This window comes from Eucyclogobius newberryi, unplaced genomic scaffold, assembly GCF_026437365.1.
Source record: "Eucyclogobius newberryi isolate DKJ021-1_F unplaced genomic scaffold, fEucNew1.0.hap1 SCAF_17, whole genome shotgun sequence".
Taxonomy (NCBI): Eukaryota; Metazoa; Chordata; class Actinopteri; order Gobiiformes; family Gobiidae; genus Eucyclogobius; species Eucyclogobius newberryi.
Window position 1 is genome coordinate 14,105,574 of NW_027315801.1, and position 21,312 is coordinate 14,126,885.

General features: G+C 39.9%; 1 protein-coding gene across 1 annotated transcript in view; it reads left to right on the plus strand.

Annotated features, from left to right (window-relative positions):
- The window catches only part of cd34 (CD34 molecule), a 31,317-nt gene extending 10,564 nt beyond the window's left edge, over nucleotides 1–20,753 (plus strand). The window contains exons 2-8 of the mRNA XM_072449251.1: nucleotides 8,814–8,867; nucleotides 9,792–10,012; nucleotides 10,466–10,543; nucleotides 15,201–15,312; nucleotides 15,699–15,751; nucleotides 16,539–16,679; nucleotides 18,040–20,753. Coding sequence (XP_072305352.1) covers nucleotides 8,814–8,867; nucleotides 9,792–10,012; nucleotides 10,466–10,543; nucleotides 15,201–15,312; nucleotides 15,699–15,751; nucleotides 16,539–16,679; nucleotides 18,040–18,231 — 851 coding nt within the window. The 3' untranslated portion in view covers nucleotides 18,232–20,753. The remainder of the gene's footprint in view (nucleotides 1–8,813; nucleotides 8,868–9,791; nucleotides 10,013–10,465; nucleotides 10,544–15,200; nucleotides 15,313–15,698; nucleotides 15,752–16,538; nucleotides 16,680–18,039) is intronic.
- The last annotated feature ends 559 nt before the right edge of the window (nucleotides 20,754–21,312 follow it).

Sequence of the window (21,312 nt, forward strand, 5' to 3'; positions counted from 1 at the left end):
CAGCGCTTTCCCCACAATTACTGCTCCATTAACGAGAGGAAAGCACGTCGCTCACGCCAGCTCTAATTCTCACTAATTGGAAACATAAGACAGACTGTTTAATTGGGCGCATTTTTACATTTTCTGCATATTTTCAGCGATGGCATGAAATAGTTGAGTTTATTACTTTGCCGTTTCGTAGCACGTTTCTGAGTATCTATGGGATCTCTAATACAGCTGGAGATGGATGTCTATCTTAGCCTTTATCCTAGAAGAAATGTGATCAAATAAATGCATTGTGGATGGATATCAGAGGAAGAAGAAGAAGTACATGCAAAACATTATCAGAAAAACAATGCATCAAGAAAATGATATCAGTTTTGAATGGGCTTCTATTGACCTTATTCTTTCATTATAACAAGAGCTGCAGACAATTATAACATATACAAAGTCGTTTTAAAGTCACCCAGGGAAAGGATGCATTGTAGACTTGTTAATGCACATTAACATCGAACGCTTTGCACAAATTAACCTACTTTATGTCATATTTTAGTGGCAAAACTCGTCTCTGGTTTTACATTGAAATGAATGGAATTTCGCATTTCAAACACAAGTGTGAGTCAGTGACAGTCATGAGTAAAAGAAGGCGGAGACTAATGAGGTTTGATGTAATATTAGTGTTGGATAAAGTGATTTGTGACTATCCCACTTCTACTAGCGCGGCTGTTGTCATAGTAACTCGACGTAATGGAAGCTGTAACTTTTCCGTGTCCGTCGCCCGCTTGTCTACACAGAGACATAGAGATATTATTTATTTGCCCCGGGATTTTCCACTATAGTGCATTACTAAATATATTCATCTTATCCAAAGAAATATTCTGGCAAACATTTGGGACAATTTCCTCTCCACAGATCTGACCTTTAACTTGGGCGCATCAGTTAGATATGTTCAGTCTCACACTCAATAACATCTCCGTGGAGACGTGTGTGACAATCTGCTACAAAACATGAATGAAACATAAAATGTACCACAAAAGGGCAAAAATATCTCGCTTAACCTTGTTTAGAAGACGACACTGGATGAATCTGTCTAATTTTCACGTCATTTTTAACCGTTTTAATTCAAGACGATATATTTAAGATCGTGCATATCCAAAACAACAAAATGATGCACCTCCCACCTCAATTTACACGTTTAATTCCACCAGAAATACTTTGATTCCAATAGCAACAATACTAAACTGCTCCTGGAGTGAATCTGCCTCAGCTCTGATCAGTTTCATTGACCCCGTCCCGGTGCAGAGGTGTTATCTGAGGCCCGCAGCCCGCTGACCCTGGGCCCTGAGGTCGGCCTCCACATCCTCTGACGGACGTGCTGATAACATTCCACAGCCGCAGTCCGGTCCGCCGAGCCTTTCCCCCCTCAAAACGCCACACTCTGTTATGTCTGAAAACAGCAGGGCGTGGGCCACCTGGAGCCCCAACGCCAGCCTCCTCCCCAACAAAAATAGACCATTATTTTGGGAGCGGGCGGCGAGGCTGTGAGCGGTCAGAAAACAGGGTCACTCCGGTCTGGAAGGTCAGGAAGGGTTAAGGAAGGGTTGCTGGCCTTTACTGCCTGTGGACAGGCAGTAAAGGCCAGCAGATACTACTTTATGGACAGACACGACTAAAAGTACTGTGAAAAGACGTGCAAAAACATTAAGGTGCACAGCAATGTTTACCTTGGACTCAAATTTGCAGTAGTAGTAGTAGTAGTAGTAGTAGTAGTAATAGGTGTTACAGTAATAGTAGAGATGATTGTAGTAGTAGTAGTAGTAGTAATAGGCGTTACAGTAATAGTAGAGATGATAGTAGTAGTAGTAGTAATAGGCGTTACAATAATAGTAGAGATGATAGTAGTAGTAGTAGTAGTAATAGGCGTTACAGTAAAAGTAGAGATGATAGTAGTAGCAGTAGTAGTAGTAGTAGTAGTAGTACTAATAGGCGTTACAGTAATAGTAGAGATGATAGTAGTAGCAGTAGTAGTAGTAGTAGTAATAGGCGTTACAGTAATAGTAGAGATGATAGCAGTAGTAGTAGTAGTAGTAGTAGTAGTAGTAGTAGTAGTAGTAGTAGTAATAGGCGTTACAGTAATAGTAGAGATGATAGTAGTAGTAGTAGTAGTAATAGGCATTACAGTAATAGTAGAGATGATAGTAGTAGTAGTAGTAGTAGTAGTAGTAGTAGTAGTAGTAGTAGTAGTAGTAGTAGTAGTAGTAGTAACAATAGTGTTAGTAGCATTTAGGGCTGTGGTCTTTTAATGTTGATGGAGTATTGTACTAATTTGTTGACTATTTTTCTGACATTATAAGGATTTATATCCACAAGCGCCAAAGGGCATGAAGCGACCGCATTTTGAATGATTAGCATAATCCCTCTCTTTATTTCACTAGTGCCTCTATAGAGCAGCAACAAGTTTTGAAATTCCATACATTCTCGTGTAAGTGCAGTTTGGGTCAGATTGTGAGCAGATACTACTGTGCTGCATGTTGTATGTGTAGGTTGTTGCTTTTTATCTGTTTTAATGTCAGGGACCAGGTCTGCAAATTAGCTTTTGGCTAGATGGCCTATGGGCGTGGCATCGGTTACTATTTTATATGAGGTAATGCTCTCTGTTCTGTCCATTTAAAAAAAAAAAAAATAACTACTTCTAAAATAGTCTTAGTTTTTTCTTTCTCTTGTGTTTTTATTCATTTATTTCTGTCTAATCAGTAATATATTTAAGCACATTTTAATTGGAAAGAGGGATAACACCAACTCGTTATCATGTTACTACAGAAAATAGGAGACAGGGAGATACTCATTTTTGTCAATATCACCCATCAGAAATATTTGAAATTACCTGTAAAAATAGTGCTTTACAATCATTAAAATGCATTAAAGTCCCAATACAAATGCACTAAATCACAGTACAGTATAAAATCACAAAACAAAACCTAAATAATCCGTCAAAAGCACAACTAAACTGCATGTCTCCTCCAGACTTCACCTCCATAAATTCAACAACAAAATCTCATTAAAGTCTCATTAAATCCAACTCTGTGTTTGCACATCTACAGTAATAAATGTGAATGAAATCATCATCATTTTCACACTCACATCTGGATTCTGGACGCACTCGATATCGGGGACCAGGAAGCGTCCGCCGGACTGTGGTCTCCTCGGTCTGGGTGGGGTTCAACACTTGGTCCAAAGATTTAAAACCCCCTTTACATTCTGATGTCACGTAGCTCAGTGAACACGTGTGCAGGCCGGGCATGCAGTGCACTCCAGGGACACTTCTACAGCTGTGTTCCCTCGCAGTCGGACTCCTCCCGCCCCAAAAGGAAGCGTCCCTTTTCCTCTCGACGTGCAAAAGAAAACGCCCCAATCCCGCGTGCACTTCTCAAGCGAACGAATCAAAGCCGTGTTTATTTCCTGAAGGTTTTCGCAGGCTTCACTCTTAAGCCTGATCAGGAATGTCAGATGATAAAAGCAGGTGAAGGGAGCGATAAAACGGGAAGAAGTAAAGTATAAAAGCGAAGTATAAAAGCAGATAGAGCGACTTGCTGTGGGGATGAGTAGCTGCATGAACAGATAGACAGAGCATCGTCCTTCTGCACAGGTTTGTGACTAATCTGTAACTTTAAATGACTGCATGTTTTCCTTCAAAACTCAGTGGTGCACAACAATGACATCTATGAATTACACAGCTTTGGAATGAACAAAAAACATTCAAATGTCAGAAACATACATGTTAATGCATGTGTTGGCATAAAGAGAAGTCTGTACACTGTAATGTCTTTAAATTTAAGTGTAATAATGTTGTAATCCAAAGGGTGTGACATGAAAAATCACATTAAGAGAAAACCAGAAGGAGCTCATCTGTTATTTTGGACCAGGACGAGCTTTGGAGTTAAAAGTTTAAGCCACGGGTCAAAATAAATACATTTTTTAAATAATGCGCACCACTTTGATGTCCTACGGCGTGACATCTGTATTTCCTAAAAAAATTTAAATGTTTGGCAAATGCACATACTAGCTAAACATATCTCATTGTAACACTGAAATGCTTGTTAGAAACCTTCCTTACAATTGTTGTAGAACAGATTTGTTTAAAAGTATATATATTTTTGTAAGAACAAAGAAAGACATAACATTTTTTCATGTCAAGCCACAACCGGAGGGACAAAATGTGCTGAATGTTCTGGAGTTAGATTAAGTATTGTACAAACACCAATGGACGCTGAACATGAATATCACTTTCTACATCATTATTTTGAAAGTTTTATTCTCCAATAGATCTTCCTTCAGCTTTTTATTCTTACCAACTTGATTCAGACGATATGTTCAGTTACATTTTCAAACACTTCTATTCTTAACTTGTGTAAAAAAGGTGAATAATTATAAAGTCAAAGTCTCACAATTCACTCTTTATCTCAAATGACTTAAAGCATCTCATTTGGCACGACTTCCCTCAGAGCAGCGACGTGACATGTGACAATTACATCCAATGTTTTGTAGAGTATACACTGTAAAACAAAGTCAAGAATGTGTGGTCTGATTGGTTGAAATGTCCTTGATTTGCATTATACAATTTTTTCAGCTAAAAACGAGTATTAATTCCCTAGTTTATTATTAATTCAGTCTTTATTCATGCTTTATAATGGCTGATTATTAAAGTTTTCTTCATTCCTCAAAATACCTTGAACGTGTCGTGATCATAAACATGGTCGCCTCGCCACAGATCTGACCTGGAACTTGTTGATGAATGAATGAGCGCGATACTATGAAGCAAAAACACATTTCACAAAACAGAAAAAAAAACATTACAAACGCTCCATTTTGACTGTATTTTCATATTTTCCCAAGGACGTCTCAAACGGTCAGACATCTCTAGAACGAGAAACAGTATTATCCCAAGCAGCTTTGACCATAAACAATGATCACATGACTCTCACTGGGTAAATGCTCCACTACGGTCACATTCTTGTCTCCGCCCCGGCACTTCTTTTGGACCGATGTGGTTTAAATGCGCTGGACTGAAGAAGACATTTGGAAGTCCTTGTGGTGGATTGGGTTGAGCTCATATTAGTTCTCTGAAGTTTGGTCGGGTCATTCGGCCGCCAACACTCCAGTCGCGGTTTGCCTCTCTTGATGAAGTGATGGTTAATAGGTTTTACGACATTTTTTGTCAGATTTGTTACGTGTTATTGAAAATTGTGGTCGGTTCCTCCCAGTTTGCCCGACTAGTAAAACCACAGAAGAGGAAATGTGGTGTTGTCATTCATTGCCATTGATCTCTGTATTAAATCTACACTTCACATCACAAACAAATAGTGTGTGTTGCCATAACTAAAACTGTATCAGAGTAATACTACCAAAAATATGTAATAAAGAAAACTTTCAATCAATTCCCCTTGTGGATCAATAAAGTTTAAGTCTAAGTCTAACATGAAGCTTTTGTCACTAAGAAATAGAGCTATTTATGTACATGGTTATCTTTTAAATAGATAAATCAACAGTATACATGTGAATTGTTGTTTTGTAGATGTGCTGGTATCACTTTAAAAGTAAGGTAAACTATGTATAATGCCCATTTAACTACTAGTTAAACTGTTTTAAGCGTCTACAATCATTTGTTACAGTGTTATTAGTTTAATAAGCTCTTTTTAATGCTCTTACAAACATTTTGAACAGGGTTTATTAACAAAGGAACCTTATTTAAAAGCGTTACTGATATGCTAAATAAGAATAGTGTGCAAATTTCATTCACTTTTAGCGCCAAACTTGAATATCCATTGAGACTTTTGTGAGCATATTTTGGCAAATTTTTTGATCAATGAATGAACAAAAAAGTGCTTTAGTGTAGAAACATTTCTAAAACACAATGGATCATCATCTATGTAAAAATGAACAGAGACAATGTAGAGTGCGACTGTAAAAGGAGTAGAAACTGTTATGAACATTAAAACCTAAAAGTGGCACAAGTGCAACACGCCAGTCCTAACAAGTGAGTCTTTAACCAAAACTAAGCCTGAAAAAATTGTATTCACTGTTGTCAATATCGCCCACTCTCTCGTTTTTATTACTCCTAGTGAAATGGTTCTTGCCTCGAACACCCAGGCTGTTTGGAGAGGCAGATGAGATACAGTTAAACAAGCTGTGAAGTGGTGGTTTACTTGCACTCGGGGTCAGGCCGTGGTCTGGAGCCTGGAGCGGGGCCAAACTCGTGTTTACAATGAAAGCAGCGAGAGAGCAAAGGCCCCAGGCCTCTGTTGTGTCTGAGCAGCGCCCAAACAATTCATGTCACGGTCCACGTGGTCCTAGGACTAGGAGTACTAGGATCTACTAGGTAGTACTAGGATCTACAAGGCAGTACTAGGATCTACTAGGCAGTACTAGGATCTACTATGCAGTACTAGGATCTACAAGGCAGTACTAGGATCCACTAGGCCGTACTAGCATCTACTAGGCAGTACTAGCATCTACTAGGCAGTACTAGCATCCACTAGGCCGTACTAGCATCTACTAGGCAGTACTAGCATCTACTAGGCAGTACTAGCATCTACTAGGCAGTACTAGCATCTACTAGGCAGTACTAGGATCTACTAGGCCGTACTAGCATCTACTAGGCAGTACTAGGATCTACTAGGCAGTACGAGTATCTACTAGGCAGTACTAGCATCTACTAGGCAGTACTAGATCTACTAGGCAGTACGAGTATCTAATAGACAGTACTATGATCTACTAGGCAGTACTAGCATCTACTAGGCAGTACTAGGATCTACTAGGCAGTACTATGATCTACTAGGCAGTACTAGGATCTACTAGGCAGTACTATGATCTACTAGGCAGTACGAGGATCTACTAGGCAGTACTAGGATCTACTAGGCCGTACTAGGATCTACTAGGCAGTACTAGGATCTACTAGGCAGTACTAGGATCTACTAGGCCGTACTAGGCGGGTGGTTATGTGCAGTTTACCTATAATCGAATCACAAGATGGCCTTTTGATTATGAAGTTAGATGAATGTCAAACCCAGAGAAGAAGCTAATGTATCCCGTAATTGAAGTATTAAAGTATCTGTAGAAGAAAAACAACAACACAATACTTACATGTCTGTCTCCTCAAATGAAGTAAACATGTTATAATCACTCCTCAGGCTGTTTAGATGTGTAACTGTTTAACTGGAGTTGTATTTAGCTTCGTTCATGTTTGTTTCATGACTCTTGTTTAGAGGGTCCTCTCGCTTCTGAGCCTCAGAAAACAAATGTCCCAGATTTGTGACACCATAGGAAGGTCCTAAGCCCATAAATAATCCCCTGACTCGCTCTGAGCGTTTCCTCCTGGTGTCAGCACGTCTCACTGATAGAAAGTCCAGGGAGTTTCACTAGGTACAATATTTTAAGTTTGAAAACATGAAATGCCAAAGTAGAGCATTAACCCAACACAAATCAGAATGAGCTTTTCACTTTTTATTGACAGATCTCATGACAAAAAACAAATAAATGTGTGTACGTCCTCAATATCAATGGGTTTCAGAGTGATTAAAAGCACCAGAGCAATTAAGAAAGAAAGAAAAAATTTTATTCAATTGCAAAAAGTCCTCAGAATGGCGTCTTTAAACAACTAAACCCATAAATAAGTTAAATAAGAGTACTACCCTTAAATAAGAGTTCTGATCCACATAACACTGATATACATGTGCTTCTGAGTCACCAGTGTTTGGAACCACAACCTCACAAGAAGGTTTTAGCACCAGATCTCACTTTGTAGTAAAAGCATGCGACCTTCTTCCACTTTGAAGGTAAAAACATTCCATAATCGTTCCATTTTACAGGGCGTAAACTTGTTTATACCAAACTTTTCCCCCTGCATTCCTGCACCATAAAACACAGCAGCCATTAGGTAAAGTCTGCCATAAAAGCAAAGGATTTATAAGACATGGCTGGATCTGAACGTGCACCGCCTTCAGACCTCTGACGCCACAGACGAGACACAGGGGACGATCTGAATGTAGGATTATAGATGAAGGTACTGAAGGATAATGGACCTTAAATTTAATGTGGGTTTTCTGTTCTATTCTATTATAGATGGTACGAAAAAACAAACAGGTACATCTGAAAGAAGACAAAACACTCAATGCAAATATAACACACTCCAGTTTGTAAAGAATGTCTGATGTCATAATGTCTGTTCTGGTATTTGAATTTGAATAAAAAGTTTGAGAAGAGAAATGGACAATATCGCAATTGTCATTTTGGAAATACGCAAAATTGGAGTATGCAGTTATGGTATACTGTTCACAGACACATTTGACAACATCCCTTTACTTTACTGACCCCATGTGATCATTCCTGCCATCTACCAATAGAAATAAGCAAACAAACACACTGACCTACCTCGCACTCTTGGCGGATGGACGTAGTTTCGGTCTTTTCCGTCAGATAAGGCGTTGAAATCTCAGCTCAAAAGGAGATTGGTCTGATTATCTGAAAAGGAAAAAAGACAGAGGAAATGAACTCCAACTGAAAGCGATCGTCTCCAGAGAATGGCAGTGTGCAAGAGGTCACGACCCCTTCAGGAGGTTTATTTGTTCAAACCGCCAAACAGGGTGATTAGTCCATGTGTAGCGGGTTTGGCATTTCGTGTTTTGGCAGATCGGGTTAAGTTCAGCTGTCCTCCTCGCCACCGACCTTAACCGCCAGTTATACGAGTCCGAAGATGAATAGTTTGATTGCAAGAGAGATGCTTTATGTAGAAAATACAAGTTTAAATGTTCTGAATTATTTTGTTTGTTTGTTTCCAGATGAAGTGAAGTGCCAGGATGACACAACAGAAGCAGCATCTGTCGCTCCAGACGGTAAAACACTTTGCTTAAAAACACATTTCTGTCATTTGTCTTTTGTCTTTCAGGTCCTAAAAGCTGCTCTATGCTGCTCTATGCTCTATGCACCAGCAGAATGTGACAGATACTCAATCAAGTGTCCTCGGTAGAATCAAAACCATTACGATACAATAAATACCAGTGCTAAAGTGCATCCTTCAGCTGGATCTGGTCTGGAGCCAAACTCAAACAGAAACGTGCACTCAGATCGGTTTGTTTCTACCAGGTCGCACTTCTCTCACCTCAGATTAAAGCTTTGTGCTTCGCTCATTGATTCCGCATCGTTTCCGTAATGTTTCTGAGTCTCCTGTGATGCTCTTACGTCATAGGCGGCCATGTTTGTTTCCACATCTATGAATGAAGGAGCTTTTCACCTTGTTGAACTCCATGTATTCAACGTTGTTTTCTGATTCCTTCATGCATGGCGCCCACATCCCTGTACTTAGTTGCAATTATTTGAAAAGTGTCGACCCTGCGTGACACATGTAAGGTTCTAAAATGTCACATAACCACTGAAATGTCACCATGAAGAGGCGGGGCTTATCAGCTCAGCAGTGTTGAGCAGGAAGTCAATGGACCGGGTTCTTTTATTAAGTTGTTTTAGGTATATTGCTGTTTACAATGATCAAAATGTAAAATGATGATAGTTAAATGCTAAGTACCGTATTTTCCAGACTATAAGTAAAAAATATAAAAACATATATAAGTCGCACTGGAGTATGAAATGCGATGTTAAAATAACAAATAATATCACATATAAGTCGCTCCAGAGTACAAGTATAAGTATACAAGTATAAATATAAGTAGTCGCACAAAAAGGTATACTATGTCTCATTTAAACTAAAACACAAACCGTCGTCTAAACCTGCAAACTGATCGTGTCTTTCTTGCATCGTACAGCTCCAGCAGATGCGACGGGTGCTCCGGATACAGCGGCTGACGGGTCCGCCCCGACCCCTGCCTCCGACGCCGCAGACGCCGAGGGGGCCGCAGACGCCGCGGGGGCCGACAGCGCCCAGACCGCGGCTCCCGGCGACTCGTCTCCGTTCACTCTCATTCACATCACTGCATTTCCGCCTGTAGAGGGCGCTGCGGCTGAGGACGCTCCTGCTCCTGTCATGGTGAAGACAACCTGACAAAGCCACCGGCTGTGAAAGAACTTTAGATGGCTTCAGTTCAGAATATTACATTTGAATTAAGTACTAATAAGTAGTTTTGTTTGGTTGCTGACTGGTGATAATAAACTGCAGCCGCCGGCGTAGTTTTAGTTCAAACGGCTTTAATTGCATGTTAATTTGAGTTGATTAGTTTAATGGGCAGTTCATTTGTTTAAATCATGAAGTTCTGTTGGACTACAAACTGAAACAAGTGCAATAGTATAGAATATGATAGAAAACTAAGAGCAATGTCACATTATTAATCCCGGTGGAAATTCTTGCACGAGCAAAACCGTTAATCCAGTGGTCACAAATCCATTTAAATATTCGAAATCAAAGTCATTTTAATCCATATACAAAGATGGTTTTGCATGGTCTTGGTGAATGTAAACGTTGTAATGCTTGATGTCTCCACAGCCCGATGTGAAGTGCATAGGAAAAGAGGACATCACGGAGAGTAAAGCGGTCAAGGCCAGCGTGACCACAGCCGACTGTGTGAGTGTCACTTACACTTTCTAGATTCTAGAGGAAAATGCCAATCGAACTTCATCCCAAACTGACGACAAAGCCCTGCCACGTCCACATATAACGTATTTGATCTCGATCGCAGTGAAGCCAGTGCAGTAAAATACTTCAAACATTTAAAGCTATAGTTTTATGATGATGCTTTTACATGACATTTTTGACATCATTGCTTTGGTATTTCTCATTTTAAAACATCAAATTGATTAACTGCAAAGGGAAAGTAGTTCAACAAAGATTAAACTTGAACTGCGTCGTCTGCCGGCACCAGAGGGGAAAGTGGAGCAGTTTAAATCAGGTTAAAAACAGTACATTAAAACGTGCAAACATATTCCTCAGTTTGTTGACACATTCCTAGCATCCGCAACGAGTTTGTTGGCACTTTTCACAACTTTCAGAGACCATCACGGTTTAGTTAGCACCTTGCATGCTAACAGCACACTTCCTGGTTCTCTAGTTATAATTTAAGAGACAACTGTAGAATTATTTTGCCAAAAGTTGAAAAATGAGGAAGTGCGATGTGAGGAAGTGCCATGTGAGGAAGTGCGATATGACTGAAACTGAATTAACTGAACTGAAATGGACGATAAAAACTTTATAATGTGATGCAGACGGCACACAGTGGTCTCATTTTGACCGTGACACAGTCTATTTGTACTGGGGAATAACAAATCTGGCTCAACTACATGGAGAAAAATCGGTGTTCAAGTGTTAAAAGGAAATTAAATGAACTTTTTGTTTCTTTTATGAGGGAAAGGTTCAGACTTTTTAGATAAATTGTCTTTATTTGCTCAGACTTTATCATAAAAGTGCGAAAGGCTGAACACAAGTCATATTACGATCTTTATCTGGTGGAGCTGGCTTATTCCTCGTCACAGAAAAGCATCAAGAGGAATTATAGCCAGCTACATTCCTCCATCTTTATAAATCCTGTGAATGCGTCTCCGCCTCTGGACAAACGAACGGACGGATCATTTTTCTCCACTACAGGAAAAACAAAAGCTCGGGTGTGGTCCTGTAACAACTGTTCTGCATTACGACGGCCCGAGACAACCCAAAATGTGCCGCGTATTATTAACACTGACGGCAACTCAGATTCCTGAACAAAAGCGTGGCTGTTCAATAGAGAATTATAGTCCGATCTTTTGAAATCACTGCTTGATTTTGTGCCATTATTGTTGAATTTATTGAGGGAAAAGGCATCTGAAAAAGTCATTATCCCAAATCTGGCTTCTCCTCCTGGTGTAACATGGGACGATGGAGTCAAGTTCGGGATCAGTTGAAAAAGGGGTAGAACCGGGTTTATGTTGTAACCAAAACCAGACTTTAAATGTAAGTGTAGCTCAATAAAGCCCCACCCGTGTCCTACAGAACATGGAATATAACAGGATGCGTTTCAAGTTTAGGTGGAGGGCAGCGTTTCATTTCCTTTCAATCAGAACAGACTTAATCTCAGTGTAAATGAAAAAAAGGGTTGACGATACACGGCATGACACAATCTGAAGTCACAAGATGAAGATGGAAGGTTTATGGACTGGGACCCCATCACGAAACACTCTCACAGCAATATTATGTGTTCAATGAGGTTTATTGGGTCTTCTTATTCTTTTTTCAGACCAGTGTTTGTTTCTTGTGGTTGCATGACGTTGCTGTGACGTGTTTTGTCAGCTGGTTTAGGTTTTGTTGATTTGGATCATTGCTAGAGGGAATACCACAATACTAACAGGGATGGAGGGAACATCAAGAACAACAAACGCCGCTGCTAGATTAAGGAGGGGATTGAAATACAGAAACGTGCCCACACACCGGAACAAGGGGGCCATTTCACTCGCACACACCTGAGATACTGTCCTGCAGAAGTCGTACTGCCACACCGGTGTAAATCAGCTGAAAAAACTAACTCTGCAGTGACAAATGAAGATAAGATAAGATAAGATATTCCTTTATTGTCCCACATGGGGAAATTTCATTGATGCAACGCAGGTAGAGACAGAGGTAGATACAGAAGAAAAGAACAGATCACTTATAGGAAGTTTGAAAAACACTCTCAGTAGAAGATCTCTTATAAACAAAAATGCCGGTCTGTACTTGGGAATGCAACAGCCTGGAACTGCACGGACTCTCATACCTTTAGTAATTTATTCTTTGTGTAATTAAACTATTGAACCAGATCAATTGAACTTTTCAAATCCTCACAGCGGAGCGACATAGGAAATCCAATTCATGAACTGTTGTACTGACAAAGGCCATGATTTTTAACAGTTTTGTATGCTTTAGTCCTTGTATATAAGACTTTATTGATCACAACATTTAAATAAAAATGTATAGATCAAAGAATTTTACTCTTAAACTGAAAATATAAACAACCTTGATACTTTTTTACAAGCAACAATGATGATTTGACTGTTTTCCAGGGGTTAAATTGATAATAAAAGCAATATGTCTGAATAGAGCATAGAATACGTGTGTTTCTTGTTACACAATTTGATTAAGTCTAACTTTCAGATGAGGGACAAAGGTCAGTGCTACTCTAATATAAATGCGGTCTATTTTTGAAAGAAACTGAAATGTTAAGCCTGACCATTTTCTGTTCGCATTTGGCTCCACAAACTCATGATAATAATTGTATCCATCTTACTTAATTCGTGCTGAGTGAAGACCTATGACTTTGCAGCAGTTTTTTGTTGATCTTTAACAGTGATTTACCCATAAATCAAATATCAGCGTGATGAATCTTCTTTCAGTTCTTTTCACCTTCGACAGCCTCATAAAAGGTTATTATCACATGATTGCAACCTATTAAGATAACGTTCACCACATCCTTCGCTTTGGACAAAAATGAACGTATCGCAGTCCAGATGTGGGTCCACTCCCAACCAGCGCAGGATTTTTGGGGGTTTGCTCATAGTGTCCCCTAAGGGAGCTCCGAGAGAATTTTGGATCACGTTACAGAAAATCAAGAGCGTTTCAGAGTCTCACGGCGTAATGTTGTGCAAAGAATGATTTCATAGTTCGGGGTGAAGGCGTGGTCACTCAAATACGTTTCCATCCAGCTGCGTTGACGTCTCCCTCCGGGCTCACCGCGCATCAGCTGTCATCTGTCCGTGAGCTTATCCGTGTTAAAATGTCTTCTCATCAAAAACATACCACGATTTAGAGCCGCTCAATGTGAAAACTAGCAAAAGGCCAGACTTTGATTTAGTGGCGTTTCATGATTAATGTTTTAAAAGCAACTGTTGACTCGTCGAATGGCTTTGCTCCAGGTTTTGAGAGGGACAACGAGCCAAGTAACCCTGCACTTTTAGTCTGGTTCTCTCTGGTATATGTCAGCATGTTGTAATCCGAGCCCATACACACCTTTTCCACTGACTTTCTGATCATGTTGTTGCTCAAATTTGATGATGTCCTAGTTTTAAATGGAGCGTAGTGGTCTATAACGGTGAGAAATATCCAAATTTGTAGCTATTTGTGCGGCATTGACTCCACAAACTTACCATATTAATCTTTGGATGGTTGAATAATGACATAATTTTCTGAAAAGTACTTTCTCTTCTGTTTATTTATGCTGCCGGAGAAAATGTTGAACTTTGTGTCCGTTTCATGCGGCTAGATCGAGTAATCGTAGAGATATTAAGCATTAACGAGGTCGGGAAATCTCCAATCTGGCAGTTCAACAGCAAATTCCACCACTAATATCTAAGTTCCAGCTCAGTTTGAACAATATAATGCAACCCAACCTGTTGCAACCACTACACAGCGACTCAACTGTAATTGGGTTTAGCTTGATACAAACCTCAGTGTGTCGGCTTACATCGTCTTTTTTCACGACTAAAACTACGTCTGAAGCCATTTTCTAGTACAGTGGCTCTCAAACGGTTCATTCCAAACCGCCAAAAAACAGATGTGGCTTTCCCCAGGTCTAGAACAGAAGTATTTCAGGGCTAAAGCAGGTCTAGGTAAATATAACACCTTCGCTACAGTAGTTCTAACTAAGAAATGACGAGCAAAAAAGTGGATGAAACGTATCTCGCGTGTGTTTTGTGACTGTCGTATTGTTCAAAAATACTATAAGGAAATGAGCAAGGCAATGCAAACCACCATCCCACTCAGTTTTGGAGTCATGTACTTGGGCTTCAAAACACCCACCGTGGACACAGTGGATGGATACCTTTGGGACATACTCATGGGGAAGAACAGACATACACACAATGGGGGAAAATAGACACATTAAAAATAAAAAATAGACAAAATGTGACACTTATTCCGATCTTAATATCCTCCAATTCTTTTCCTGATGCAATTATTTTATTTTCTACTTTTACTCTTTTACTTGCCTTATGCTCTACTTGGTCCAGCTCGTTTTTTGTGTGTGTTTCCTCTTTTGTCATTGTTGTTCTGCGTTCTAATAAAAAAGAAAATAGCAAAAGTTTGAGAAACGCAGAGCTAGACACATACTTTATTCAAGTTAAACTACCCATACAGTAAATACCAAGGTTATAACCATCAGTCCAGTGTAGCTCCGGCTCGTACTAGCTTACCGCTGAAAGAATAACTGCTGTATTGAAAGGCAATGCATTAAAAAACTTGCATGGATCTAATCGACTGTGTTTTTATATGGCTATTTCTCCAGACGGAAACAAAGAAAATCCTTGAAGCGATCCCTGCAAACTTGTGCAGTGGACAGGCCTGCCAGATCAAACTGTACCAAGACGGCAGCACGGTGCTCCTGGAGAGTGAGGATGGTAAATGTCAATGTTTCAATCTCTACAAAATGATGACCACAGCCACTTCAAACCTGACACAGTCTTGGTTTGGACCTGACTTGGACTTTATGCTCGTCTTAGATGTCTGACAATTATTCTTTGCTGTGTTTTTGCCATTTTTGCACCATTGCGTCCTCCTTTTAACTACACAGTCGTTCAGATTGATCCACAACCCAGGTTTATAATTGCACCTTCAATACGTGATTAAACGTATTTACACTTAATTACCGTACTTTGCATGTTTCTTTGCCATATGTATTCATTTGATTTGACTGCATCGTTCTACATGCTGTATTTATACGTACTTTAATGACCATGTAGTGTTATATGTATATAATAAGCGCTGACGTTCTCTCCTCCTGCAGTCAGCTCCAGCTCTCTGGCCTCAGCTCTCCAAAGAACAGAGATGAAACACAAGGTATGTAACATCTTTATCCACAAGTTTTTCACATCATCAAAGACATATATCGAAATTGAAGCTCGAGTTGGCCCTAAACTTTCTCTCCCGCTTACATAATTACTTCAAAATCAGTTCATTACAGAAGTATATTGTCAATTATTATGTCCAAATCCATGTTTTCATCCCTTCAGTTTATATATATATATAACACAAAGAAAATGCAGAGAGAGAAACACCAACAAATTTTACAAATTGACTGTCAAAAACTGTCCAAAATTCTCCCAAAGTCAAAGTCTGTCAAATTTGTCCATTTCCAAGTCATTTTTGTTCCTGTTTTCGAATGTCAACTGGAATTTCGGTCCAATTAATGATGTATTATTCAGTACAAAGGAATCCGCTTCCTTTAAAACCTGAAGCCAGCCCAAGCATCTCAATGCCATAATCTAAATGAACCTTTCTGAATAAGAAGATAGCAAATGTACATTGAATTTGGAAGATTATTCAAGCATTTATTTTCATATTTTGGGTCGGCCAATCCATCTGTTGTGGCTTCAGAAAGTGGCCGCAGCGCCCACGGTTTGCTTTGAATGTTCTTCCCTCTTTCATCCCCATTTCGGAATGAATAAAGCCAAACGACAAAGGGAAAAAAATAAGTTTAGCTTAGCCCCACCGAGTATGAGAAGTAACTGTATGATGCAATTGTAAAGCAACTTTGACAATCTGGCAAAAAAAACATTATAAAAGATTATTTCGAGTACATTTAGCGGTCCAGTAATGCCTTCTTTCCCCCGTCCTGGCCCTGTAGCTCGGCGTTAAAGATGTGAAGTACACCTCCGGTTCCTCCGTGCTGGTGGGGATCCTGGTCACTGGTCTTCTGGCCGCTGTGGCGCTCACGGTGGGATACTTTAAATGTCAGCGTCGACCCAGCCCCAAAGGAGAGCGCCTGGTAAGTCTTCCCTCGCACTTACGCATTCAATATTTATGGTTATCATGTAGCGCCGCTGTTCAGTGACCTATAAATCACTGCAATGTTACAGCTCGCTAATGTTTTATTGAGATGGTTATTGTTGACATGGGGATTTTTGAGGGGTAGATTTTTGTTTTGGTAATTTCTTGAAAATACTGTATGATTTTAAACTTTTTTCGGTTAAATTACTCTTAAACAACCAATTTATTCGAGAAAAATTCCAGGAGAGGAGCAACGCAAAGCTAAAATACGACAAAATCAAGACGACCATGATTAAAACGTAACTTTTTTTTTAAATTTGAATGACTACCTTGACATTTTTGGCTTTGTATAGAATAGTTTAAATCTTGGCCAAATGAAATACCGTAGCATTCGTTTCTTATGAAGTTATAGCACAAGTTGATACAGCAATAATGTTCATTTTGCAGCGTGTTCACTGCCCACTGCACGCCCATGTTATGTTGAAACGAGAGGCATGCGTGTTAGTTTTCCTTCCCAAACTATGCAATGTTTTAATTACAGAATGTAGTTGGCTGCTATTCAGAGGAATTACACAGGCAAAGATTCAGTATGTGGTAAATTCAAAGAGTTCCACCCCCAAGCTGCTTTACAAATGTTTTATCTACTTGCCAAATGTTATGTCTGCTTTTCTGTAGCGTTTGTAATATGACATAAACCACAAAATGCTGGCTAAGAGAGCAAATTCGCATCCAAAATCATGTATTCCAGAATGTCGGGTATTTTCTAATTATATTTGGAGTGTTTTGTGAATACTTGTGAGTACAGGCTTAATGATGCGCTGAGAAAACAAAGAGCGGACGCCACTTTTTGTATACGAGTTTTTAGAATGTTTTTACTACACAATAAGAGTGGTGGTCGCTTCTCCACAGATCTGACCTGTAACTTGGCCCAGTGGCATAACCTGCTCCATGGAGATAGAGAAGTTTGATGCCATCGGAACAGTGTCTCCGTTTCGATATTGAGGAACAGGCTCAGTACCAATTTCGACACCATAATAATAATAAAAACACTAAATTCTTTGAAGTTAAATACACAAAATAATAGTAGTGTCTTTATGTTTCCTACGTGTTCATAACTGTTAAGGAAACGTCAAATGTTGTCTTGTTTATGTGATTTTTTTGTATCGATACTTTCTCAAATGAGTATCTAGTTCTGAAACTAGTTTAAGTATTGATTAGTGTCTGATTTTATGCACTTTTGACAACCCTCCCAACCCTCCCCTGTTCTTTGGTTAGAGTCAACATGCACTCGCGTTTTCACCGCAGCCAAAAAATAATACTATAATAATTTCTCTATCCATTTCCGTCCGTCCCGCCAGGCAGAAGAGGGCACTCCAGTGGACCAGCAGAACCAGGCGAACACTCTGGCCTCGGACGCCCCCCTCAACCCTCCTCCTGAGACCCCCGAGAAGCCCAGCGCCAACGGGGAAGCACCAGAGGGAGACAAGACCCAGCCTCCACCCACCAACGGTCACTCCACCCCTGCCACTACGGCCGACACCGAGCTGTGAACCCCCCCCCGGACAACGCGACCCACTTGACATGTACATAACTAACGACAGTTCTCACTATTTCACTACTCCAGGGTCAAAAGGCTCATTTATGTTCTGATTCAGTGGTCCTTTCTACATATAGTGTTACATCCAAGCTACCGTTCTTTCTAAACCAACAGTTATGAAAAAACGTCAAATTTGAGAAACAACTAATTATTTTTATCTGGACTCCTCACTGTCCATAGTAACCGAGTCATTTGTTTAAGGCTACTTATTATCACAAGGTTTATACTTCCAGATGTTACCGTTGTCATGTAATTCAAGGAGCAATTGGTCCCGACTTTAAAGCGATTTTTTTAACTCAACGCGCCTTTACATCATTTTGAATTGTCCCTGAACATTCAGACAAAGCAGAAGGACTATGGACAACACAATTGACAGATATTTTGCCAATGGAGCTGTTGTGTTGGTCAAATAAATGTCATATGGCAAAAATGAAATAGTTTCTTTGCTGTTGCTAGCTTGTTTGTAGGGGGAGATAAAGGACGCTTCAGCTCGTCAACACAACAATTCATTTCCTAGACACACAAACTCTTAAACATCTTAAAAACAGGTCAACTACATGAGCACAAAATCTGTAATACTAATAAATGTGAGCGTAGCCTGCAGTGTTCCTGTTGTTTTTCTCGTTTTCTAACTGTTGACTAGATTCATTTTCAAATTTTTTTTTTTAGATGTCATGCAGACTTCTCCATTTGTTATTAGACTGTACCAACTCTTTCACATTTTGCAATCTCACAAGAGAAAATTGCTTTATTCACAGCTAGGGACGTCAAGATTATTTGGTTAATCGATATTCAGAACCAAAAAAATAATAATCGTGACAATTATAGTCTTTTTAGATCAATCTATCGCCCATAAAAATAGAACAAGATGTAATTATCTTTTTTTATCTGGCTGTTTTTGTCAAATTTAACTAAATTTTGTCTTTCAGAAAGTTCTAATTTCGTAAAGCCGCTCACAAACTTAACACGTTAATGGGACAATGAATGTTTGCTCACAGCCTCAATGATCACGAACAATCGTTAAACCGTGATGCTTTTTTCTCACAAAAACCACAGCGTTGAATTCATTTGACATCGTGACGTCCTGATCCATACAATCTGGCCAAATTACGAACATCATCTGCATTACTATGACTATAGCTACAGCGATCTTGGGAATGACTGATGGAACTATGACTGATCACGTTATAATGAATCCACACCCCACATCTATCCGGGCGGGGCTGCAGAAGTGCCTCGGTACAGAGAGAGTACGCAATACACCACAAATCCAACATTTTAGAGCATAAATGAGCCTTTAAAGTGCAGGTCCTCGCGTCTTCCCATGGCTCTGCGCTTGTAGAAACAGTGCGGTGGAGAAAGTAATGGGCCCCGTTGAGTTATGGCAGTGACGTTAGGAGAAGTCTGTCCCTGGGGCCGCTGACGGTACAGGGGCGGGACGGGCCGTCGAGGGTGGGTCCGGGTAAGAGCCGGACAGAGGAAGGAGCGTTTATTACGGCGATTAATGCGTCCGTCGACACCCGAAAGTGTCTCCGCGAGCCGTCCGGAAGTCAACCCCACCCTAACCCACTGCACCACCGCATCTCGAACTCTTGACACAAACGCACGACGGACACACACAGGAAAAACGCCGCGCTGCCTTGAAATCTGTTTACAATGGTTAGGCTTGACCTTGTGAGTGTGAGTGACTGTACACAGCCGCGCGCCCATCCATCGAGCTGCGGACGCCGATGGTGCCGCCAGAGTGACACCGTTTCTGCAAATGTTGGGACACTTTGTGAAATGTTAAACGATGACAACATTTTTCGACTATTCATTGAAATTAGTATTGCTTTTTTGGCTGGTGCTTGAGGATTGTTAGATTCAGTGTCAGCTAGTGCATTACAAGCTACAAATTATTTAGATTAAATTCATAAGCGACCAAATTATCTTGTTTTTTAATGAATTCTTACATTTGAAGTAATTCTCTAGATCTAAAAAACACTAACACTAACACTTACATAGTCCAAATATTAAAAAGGCAGCACTCAGAACACAGCCCACCCAAACGTGTTGTCTTTGTTGGACTTTATTGACATTTACTGTGTCCCAACTTCTGTGTATTTGTATGTCTGAACTGATAGTGAGAGCGGTGTTCATGTGACACACGTCATCTTAAAAAAGATGAGCTGGTGCAGAAGAGTCCATGACGAGGAGCTTGTCATTCTCCAATAACTAAAATCCACTTGATCGAATCTAAAATAATAAAGTCTCCTCAATTTACCAACCTGCCATTTCTCTTGTCAGTGTTAATGTCTTTAAATATAATGTATATTCTTTTGTAATATTTGTTTGCTGTGGTTTGTATTTTGTTTTAACTCTATACCACTTGTCACTGTGCATTTTGTACCAAAGAAACTACTTTTATTACTTTGCAATCTTTGAATAACAAATTAATCATGGCCTGTAAATAAAAGCAAGGGCAATATCTGAACAAGAGATATTTGTTTTTCATCAGGATTTTGTACTACTTTTGTATTGCTAACATTCCTATTTCCATATGTATTTGTTACAAAAACCCAGACATCATTTGGATGAATTAACTGTCAAATAAAAACCTTTTTTAAAAACTGCATTTTATGTTTCAGCTTTGTGCGCAACATAATAATAACAAAGTGTAATACAGCCGCAAGAAACCCAGGGGGCGCTATCTCGCTCTATGATCACGCCCTTTGCCCTTTGCCTTGTCTCACTGATGGAGCTACTTCTCTTTCCCAAGAGCTTATCGTACATGTCCACTGCCTGTACGTTAGAATACAAACCTAGTTTAAGCGAGGATCAGAGTTTGTATTTCTGTCTAAGCCCCGGTGGATACCGTGGTGACACGTTTAAAACTAGTTGAAGTGTGGTACTGTTATTTGGAGAAATGTTTGGATAAAAGTGTCTGCTCGGTAACAGACAAAATCACTTCTGTAAAGTTTGAGCAGAAGGATGACGCTGCACTTGCCTCTTGCACCAACTCCAGTGAACTGTGGTGTGTATTTGACAAACGCTG